The 9,425-nt window shown below is 42.3% G+C and overlaps 1 protein-coding gene across 21 annotated transcripts in view; it reads right to left on the bottom strand.

Annotated features, from left to right (window-relative positions):
• R3hdm2 (R3H domain containing 2) overlaps positions 1 to 9,425 on the bottom strand; it is a 121,354-nt gene that overhangs the window by 46,131 nt on the left and 65,798 nt on the right. For all 21 annotated transcript variants that reach the window (XM_076920472.1, XM_076920468.1, XM_076920477.1 and 18 more), the window contains 3 exons: positions 3,599 to 3,640; positions 2,898 to 2,984; positions 882 to 1,008 (listed from right to left, as the gene is read on the bottom strand). In XM_076920472.1, the coding sequence (XP_076776587.1) occupies positions 882 to 1,008; positions 2,898 to 2,984; positions 3,599 to 3,640 (256 nt within the window). The remainder of the gene's footprint in view (positions 1 to 881; positions 1,009 to 2,897; positions 2,985 to 3,598; positions 3,641 to 9,425) is intronic.

Raw genomic sequence — 9,425 nt, 5'->3', positions numbered from 1 at the left:
AGTTCAAAGACAGCCTGGGAAACTTAGTAAGATTATGCCTCAAAATGTAAAGTAATAGATGGGTGGAGATATAGCTGAGTGGTAGAGTGTTTGCTTGCCTAATATGTGCAAGGACCTAGGTTCAATCTCTAGCATAAAAGGAGAGCAGAAGAGAGAGTGAGCTGTGGGTGTAGCTCAGCTAGTAGAGGGCAACACATTAAAACCAGGCACAGTGGCACAGCCCTGTAGTCCTAGGACTCAGGAGGTGCAGGCAGGAAAAGTTCAAGGTTATCTTCAGCTACACAGCAAGTTATAGGCCAGGCAGCCTACATGAGACCCTGGCTCAAAATTTAAGAGAGAAGGATCTGGAGGGATGGCTTAACAGTTAAGAGCACTGCATGCTCTTCCAGAGAACCTGGGTTTGATTCCCAGCAACCACATGGTGGCTCTTTACTGTTTGTAACTCCAGTCCCTGGAGAACAGGCACCCTCTTCTGGGCTGCCTAGGTGCCAGGCATGTACATGGTGCACAGAGATACATGTAGGCAAAACATCTATGCACATACAACAAAATAAAAATAAATCTTGAAAAGAAATTGAGATGTTGGCAGTGGTGGCACATGCTTTTAGTCCAACACTGGGAGGCAGAGGCAGGAGGATATCTATGAATTCAAGGCAAGATTGGTCTACATAGTAAATTCTAGGCCAGCAAGGGCTAGTCTCTCAAAAATAAATTAAAAAATAAAAATAAAATAAAACACCCCCTCCCCCCGCAAAAAAAAAAAAAAAAACAAAAACAAAAAAAACCAAACCATAACGGAGGGAGAGAGAGGAGAGACACACCGACAGACAAGACAGCACACTGTGGCATCGGGCTAAGGTGGATGAGAGGAAAGCCCTCACCTCTGGAGAGCATCTTCCTCGGAACCTTTTCTTTGCTTTTGTCCTTGTCTTCCTTTTCAGAGACATCTTTTGTGGACTTTTCTTCCTCCTTGTCAGAGGGGCAGCTGATGTGCAGTTGAATTATGTCCTTAAACAAAAGGAAAGAGGCATATAATCAAAGATGGGGAAAGATTTAAACTCTACAGTAGGTGTGGAGAAAACGGCTCAGCTTAATTGAGAGCATCTGTTGCTCTGACAGAGAACCCTGCGTTCATTTCCCAGACCCTGCTGGCAGCTTACACCTATCTGTAACTCTACTTCCAGGGGATCTGATGGTCTCTCCTGACATCTGTAGGAATCAGGCATGCACTCGGTATGCAGACATTCAGGCAAAATGTATAATGTGTGTGTGTGTGTGTATGTATATGTATAAAATAAATCAATCTTTAAAAACAAACTATTTTTGTGTTTCCCTCAAAATCCAATTAGCAAATCTTGGGAGGAAAGATTTGCCTTTTCTTCATTTTTTTTTTTTTTAATCTCTGTGTGTCTGTCTGTCTGTGTGTCTGTGTGTAAACTTGTGAAGATCAGAGAACCTTGCTTGAGATAGGGTGCTGTGTGTAGCAGTGTGTCCCAGGCTAGTTAGCCTTTGCCTTGCAGAAATTCTTGTCCTTGCCTCTTCCCTTACTACTATGGTGGACATATGAACTCAAGTCCTCATATATATATGACAAGGCTATACCCACTGTGCTGTAAAAATGGCCACTTCAGGCTCATAGATTTGAATGTTTAGTCACCAGGGAGTGGCACTACTTGAAAGGATGAGAAGGTGTGGCCTTGCTGGAGGAAGTGTGTCATTAGGGGTAGGCTCTAGGGTTTCAAAAGACCAAGCCAGGCCCAGTGGCTTACTTCCTGCAGTCTCAGTCTTTGGATCCAGATGTAGCACTCTCAGCTACCATGAATGCATGCTTCCTGCCATTATGACGATGGACTAACTAACCCTCTAAACTGTAAGCCAGCCCCAATTAAATGCTTTGCTTTGTAAGATCTGCTGTGCTCATGATGTCTCTTCACAGCAAAGAAGCACTAAGACACCCATGGGGTTATCTCTCCTGCCCCAACTTTATCTTATACAAAGAGTGGCTATTGTTAATTTCTTTATTTTTTTGTTCCACTGACAGCAGGGGGCAACCTTTTCCGATCAGAAGTCATAACTGAATCTGCTCTGGCTATCCTTGCAAGAATGGGATGGGAAGGGTGTGTCAGGAAGGGCGTGTCCAGCCCCAGGTCCTCTGCCACAAGAGCAAGACATAGGACTCAAAGTCCCCACTGTCAGCATCATAGACTACCACAAGAACCTTTTCCTTTGTTTCTTTCTTTCTTTTTTTAATGATTTATTTATTCTTTTTTTTTTTTTTTTTTTTTTTCTCCGTTTTTTCGAGACAGGGTTTCTCTGTGTAGCCCTGGCTGTCCTAGAACTCACTCTGTAGACCAGGCTGGCCTCGAACTCAGAAATCCGCCTGCCTCTGCCTCCCAAATGCTGGGATTAAAGGCGTGCGCCACCACCGCCCAGCAATGATTTATTTATTCTTATTTTAAGTGCATTGGTGTGTAGTCTGTGTGAGGCTGCTGGATCCTCTGAAGTTACAGATAGTTCTGAGCTGTTGTGTGGGTGCTGGCAATCAGAACTGGAAGGTTTCTCTGGGAGAGCAGCCAGAGCTCCTAATCACTGAGCTCTCTCTCCAGCACCAGGACTGTTTCTCTAAAGGACCTCTCCATGGAAGTCTTGGTGGCCCAGGTCTGCAGCCCTAGCACTTGGGATAGAGAGGCTGGAGGATCAGAAGTTCACAGTGATCCTTGGTTATAGAGTTTGAGGCTCATCAGAGATACATAAGACCATGTCTCAAAACAAAGTAACACTCTGTTTCTTCATTTCTAGGTCCAGTGTCCATGCTCATGCTGGGTTGCTACCATGCTTTACATAACAACTGTCATGGTCAGAATGAACAGCACCACGTAGGCTTGTAAAAGACCTACCTGGGTGTCTAGTGGCCCATCAACAAATGGACTGGAGGATTCCTCACACACTGCCAGACTGCGCACCAACTTAAGTTTGGAATTAGACTGAAAAAAAAAAAAAAAAAAACCCAGCACAAGACATCAAAAACTGCAACACACACACACACACACACACACACACCCTTTGGTGAATGTTTAGAAAATGCTTTTTTAGACCTGTTAGTTACAGTTTCTATAAGTAGTATTACTGTTCTTTTTTCTTTTCTTTCTTTTTTTTTTTTTAAATTGAAACAGGATCTAGCCTTGTGGCTCTACCTGCTCTGGAACTCACTACATAGACCATCAAGTTGGCATTGGGGAGAATTTGGTGAATATTAATACTCATAAAAACAGCCATTCTAGAGAAGCCCTGAGTGAGCAGAGAAGCCAGCATACCACTCTCAGGCTCCCTGGGGTCCTGTCAGGCATCATTTCAGGCATCATTTCAGATAAAGACTGCCCAAATGGGAGAGAAGGGGCCAGACATTCCATCAGGAAATGCATGTATGTACATGTGAGCATGTTCACAGTCTGTGTGTGATGTCCCCGAGACTGAGCTATGAAAGGCAGGAAGAAAGCTTTACTTCTACTGAACCTGAGCGAGCCAGGCTCCACTGACATACATGTCTGACCTGCAGAACGATCATGTCAGAGAGTAAGGGGTGGAGAAGACTGCTTACCTTGGCTCTTTTCCTGGCGTGGCCATGACTGGATGTCCGTCTCTGTTAGAAGAGGGTTAGAAAACAGGAAAGGTACAGATAATCAATTACAAGCAAGGCACGCTAACAACACACTAACTATTAACTGGTTTTATATGTCACCACATGATGTGGAAAGTCACCTGGTATGATGTTGCCCAACTCCAACCCCAGCAAGTATTATACAGAACGGATCCTGTATTGTCTTAGTGTCAAAAGCACCACTCATCATGAAAATGTAGAATCAGAAAACAATAATTTCCAAGGTTATTTTGCATATTGATAAAAGCTTTAAACAAATCATGGGATCCTCACCTGACTGTATGCACTACCAGAGCATGAAGTACGTTTTCTTATAAACTTGCTCAAAGAAGTCTATTTAATCCATAATGGAAATGAAACATGATCCCTCCATGTCTCTCTCATGTATTCCAGCTGGCCTTCAACCATATATATATAACACACACACACACACATATATACATATGTATATATACACACGCATGCATGCATATATGTACATATATATATATATATATATATATAGTTCAATATATATATGAGAGGATGACCTTGAACGTCTGAATCCTACAGGCATCCATTACCACACCTGGTTTATGCCATGCTGGGGATATCAAACTCAGGACTAAGTACATGCTAGTCAGGCACTGGACAGAGTGAGTTCCTTCTCTCCCTTCCTTCCTCATTTGACAGGGTCTCTCACTAAGCAGCCTAGGCTACTCCTGAACTTGCAACCCTCCTGCCTCAACCTCCCAATCTGGAGTCACAGATGTATGCAACTAAACCCAGTTATTTTATTTGTTATGTTTATAAGTGTTTTGCCTACATGTAAGTCTATGTACACGTGCCTGGGTATGTATGCATGGACATCAGAAGATGGCATCAGATCCCTTGGAACTAGAATTGTAGACAGCTGTGAGCAGCATGTGGGTTCTAAGAATCAAACCCAGGTCCTCTGGAAAATCATCTAGTCCTCTTACCTCCAGTTTCAATAACATATTTTAATTATATTGTGTGTGTGTGTACATATGGAATGTAGTGGCAGTAAGTGGGTAGCTTGCAGGAATTGTCTGTGGGTTTCTGGATCAAAATCAGGGTATCAGGCTTGGCAACAAGTTTTCCCGCTAGCACCTTCGCCTGCTGAGCTGTGTCCAGAACACTTGCCCTGTCTATAGCTGTAGAAATGGGATGGAGAGTCTTCCCTCTAAATGCTTCTCCTTCCACTGCCCTGTTTTTGGCACAAAGTCTATGACTGTTCTAGAACTCACTATGTAGACTAGGGTAGCCTCCAACTCAGAGACTCCCCTGCCTCTGCCTCCTGAGCAATGCTTCCCTTGTTAAATAAGAGAATTCTCCTAGTTCTAAGTGTCCAGTGATGGTCTCATAGCTTCTCTGGATAAGAGATGTGGCATGAAGCAGGATAAAAAGTAGCAAAGAGCATGGAAAATAGGGATAAGAGCTCCAGAACAAGGCGGAGAGACTGTGGTGTGGGCACAGCATCTGCCAAGGAAGAGGAAGAATCCTGGAGGCAGGACATGGGTGTAAACAACTAAGTACTTGTCAAGGTTTCTGAACACACATGTGAGGAAGAAGTTAGGGTATAGAAAAAACTGAGGCTGGAGGATGGACAGGAAGACAAGACAGAAGTGGAACATCAGCACAGTGCTGGTGAGGTAAGACTTCTCTTCTCTTTGTCTTTATAAGTTAAACAAACAACTTGCCACAGTCAAAAACTGGAGAACGGTGTGGGAGAATGGCAAAAGTAAGAAATTACAGTAGAAGTGGTCAATGGCAAAACCTGTTGCAACAAGAGAGGATGGACGTTCAAACATACAAAGCATCTTTTTACTGCCTTTTCAAACAGGTAAAACACACAGACAGTACAAACATTCAAAACATGTAAGAGTTATACACTGAGTAGTTTCAAATCTGTCCCACAAATATCTGACCTTTTTCTGTCCTAGTCAATCAGTACAGATTTAAAAAAATTATTCATAGACTTTTATGTATATAAGCTTACTATAAATATGTACACTGAAAAAAATCAATTGTATATACTCCTCTGAGCTTTATGAATAAACTAATGTTCAGAGGCATCATTCCACAAAAGATGTGTTGTGTTTGTAGCTGAAACATAGTATTCCATTGTGTGGCTGTGCTACAGTTTATTTTACCACTCCCTTTAATTATATATACCATTAGGATGTTTCTAATCTTTAAAAGTATAAATAGTGACCATGTCATTGAGTATATCTATACAGCATATCTACAGTTCACCTTATAATCTTTATAAAGTGTTGATAACTGCCTCTCAAAGTGCATGAATGTATATTCTCTACTAACAGTGTGTGAATCTGTTTACTTCCCATAATGCATAGTTTTCACAGAATAGCCAATAGTTAGGTTAAAGCCTAACATGTATCAGGTACTAGGTACCAGGCAGGGAAGGTATACACACAATCATGCTTCTTTTAGACTTTTCAACTCTCATTTATACTGAAGCATAAAATACAGAAGCAACGGTTAGTATTAAGGGATTAGGTCATATGATGGAGAATATGAGACCCAGTGTCAGGCAGCAGAATAGATGAGTCCAAAGATATTGTAAATATAAAGGCTGAAAGCCCAATCAGGAGGCCATACTCAGCTGGTTATTTATATGGCACACTTGAGTTTAGTATGTGTTACATTGATGGCTTGCTCACTCTAAAAAGAATCTCAGACTCTGCATTTTGTATCACTAAATCTCCCTGTAAAAGCTGTTCTGAATAACTGATTCCCAAAATGCACATCACATGGCCCTAGTAAAAACATCTTCTCTTTTAAACTCTTCAGCTTCAGCTCTGGACAGAGACCTCCTTGATGGCTGGTGCAAGTCAGACTGTTGGGAAGACCGAGAAGCAAGAGGGATACAGACGCTGAGTGTGAACAGTGGACAATGAATTCTCTCTCATTCATCTTTCAAGGAGTATATGTATGTTGAGAAACACAAGAGGACAGAAGACTTCCTCAGGGGTTGCTAAGGGATCCAAAGTCAGTAACAAGACCAAAGACTGTAAAAGGAACAAGATCTCCAAAAGACGGCAGCAGTGACTCCAGCTCCTCTGGTCGGAGCAAAAGGAGTCAGGGAAGTGGGGAAGAAGGTTTTCTCTAACACTCCCTACAACTTATTTGTCTACTGAAATAAAGATATTATTTTAACCAGATAAGTGCCTCATAGGAAATAGAAAACCTATAAATATTCTTTCTTTACTGTCTATCTTTAAGAAATATACACAACAGGACTTCAGAAGGTAACTGTCTACTGAGAACAAATAATTTGAATCTAAAAGTTCACTTAATTATCTTTCATGTAATCTTGACAACATATAATTAAACATTCATCACTTATCTGTCTTGAGTATTTAAAATTCATTCTTGGTATCAGTAGAGGCTGTAAGTATTTTTGGAGCTGTGGCAAAGTGTCTCCACATACTCTGGAAGGATGGGCGGGGAATGACAATTCACATGCAAAAGACAATGGAGAGGAAGGCATCCAGAAAAGACCTGGCACACTGTAAGAGGGAGACAGGAGAAGAGCAGACAGCTGCAGAACACATATCTGAGGGAGCTGTCTAACTTTTAATTCATCTCTTTATGTTGTTGCTTTAATCTTTAAAGAAGACAAGGCCTAAGTCAATTAAGTTGTCTTGAAAAATTATGCTTCAAGTTTCTAGACCTTCCAAATTGACATTGCTCCTGGTTCTAATCTGACTTTTGCTAGAGTTAATGTTTTATCTCCCAGGCTTATATTAAGAACCAATCTCACCCTTAGGCACAAAACGAAGCATTTACAGAAATTAGGCTTGTGTAACCAAAGAGAACTAGAGTAGCCACACACAAAAAAGCCTCTACTAGCTAGCTAGAAAAGGCCCAGTCTGCCTAATTGGGCACCAGAAAACTACCCTCCAGGTCCGGTGACTCAATTCATGCTTTGTGTCAAATGCCTTTAGCCACTGAGCCATCCAACCAGCAATTATTACTTGCTGAATATATGTTTATATGCAAAGGTTGTTTTGTTTTGTTTAAGGCAGTGACTTACATAGCCTGGGCTGGGCTGGGCTGGGCTGGGCTGATTCTTCAGTCTCTACTTTCCAAATGCTGGAAATACAGGTGTGTGCAATTCACTAGCTTGGTTAGCAGTCTGAGACTATGTAGCCCTGGTTGGGCTAGAACTCAGTATATAGATTAGACTGGCCTTGAACTCACAAAGATCTGCCTCCTTTACTTCCCAAATGCTGGCATTAAGGCATGTGCTACCATAGGCAGCCTTAAAATCACTGGTAGGGCTGGGGACATGGTCCAGTGGTGAAAAGCACTGGGTGCTATTCCAGAAGACCTGAGTTTGGTCCCTAGCCCCCACATAGTGAGTAACTCACAACTGCTTTAACTCCAGTGGGTCCAACACTGCAGAACACATGGCATATAGACACACATACAGGTAAAACACTCATACACATAAAATAAATAATATCTCAAAAAATCAGTATCACTGGTGGGACTAAAGAGATAGGTTAGTAGTTAAGAGCACTGGCTGCTCTTGTAGAGGACCTAGGTTCAGTTCCCACTACCCACATGGTGGCTCACAACAGTTTAACCCTAGTCCCAGAGAATCAATGCCCTCTCCTGGCCTCTGTAGGCACGGCATACACATGAAGCACAGATACAACATGATACACAGATATACATGCAGACAAGACACTCATTCATTCATTCATTCTGTCTGTCTGTCTGTCTCTCTGTCTTTTTATCTATCTATCTATCTATCTATCTATCTATCTATCTATCTATCTATCTATGAATGAATAACGATGGTTCTGGGCACTGTAATCCTAGCATTTTGGGGGGTGTACTTCAAGATTAGCCTGGACTACATAGCATGTTTAAGAGTCAACTTGAATTACATGAAGTCCTGTCTTAAAAACACTAAAAGTAAATAAACAAATAAATGAAAAAAATATGCAAGTGTAAGTTCTCCCTTGTGCTCAGTACAGCATAGCCATCCCATGGTCTGGCCCAGGACACTACAGTGGATGTCCCTATGGTCTAGCCCAGGGGACTACTGCATGAGACAGACTGCAATGTCTCAGTGCTGGGCCTGCATTTTAGTTGCAGCCCTGAGTCGTAGAGTAATTAAGTGGTGGAGAAAACACCTCTGTCTTCTCACTGGTTGGAGATGCTACCAGAAATGCAGTAGATCCCTCTCAGATAGAGGATGCTATGTTGACAAAGGCAAGCAATGCTGCCTGGGGCTCCAGGACCTCAGCTCTACCAGTCAATAAAGAGAAGGGGAGGCAACCCCTCCCCCATGTCCACTCCCTCACTTTGCCTTCTTCCCACAAGGTTCCCAGCACTGAGCTCAGTGTGCCTCTGACAGAAGAAAGCTTAGCAGCCAGGACCTCAGAGCAAGCTGCACAAAGGCCTGCACAAAGGCAAGGGGAATGCTGGCCGACTGCACCAAGGTGAGCTGTGCTACCCCAACAGCACACACATGAGCATCAGCTTCCTACAGCAGGGAGCCCTGCTAAACAGAGGAAACCACACTAAACCCTGTCACTTAGTTGTGAGCACAGGACCACTGGATTAGATACAGGAACTTTCTTTTTGGATCCAAAAAAAGAAAACAATGGGTTTGTTTGGCTAGGCTCAGAAAACATACTTGTCTTTGTTCAAGACATTTTGAAGCCTGTTTTGATGTAAAACAATGCTATTCTGGCCATTTTAAAATTTTGTATCCATATAAAGTTTA

The sequence above is a fragment of the Arvicanthis niloticus genome, chromosome 22, assembly GCF_011762505.2.
Source record: "Arvicanthis niloticus isolate mArvNil1 chromosome 22, mArvNil1.pat.X, whole genome shotgun sequence".
NCBI lineage: Eukaryota > Metazoa > Chordata > Mammalia > Rodentia > Muridae > Arvicanthis > Arvicanthis niloticus.
Note: the sequence above shows the minus strand (reverse complement) of the source record. Positions and strands in the feature narration are given on the sequence as shown.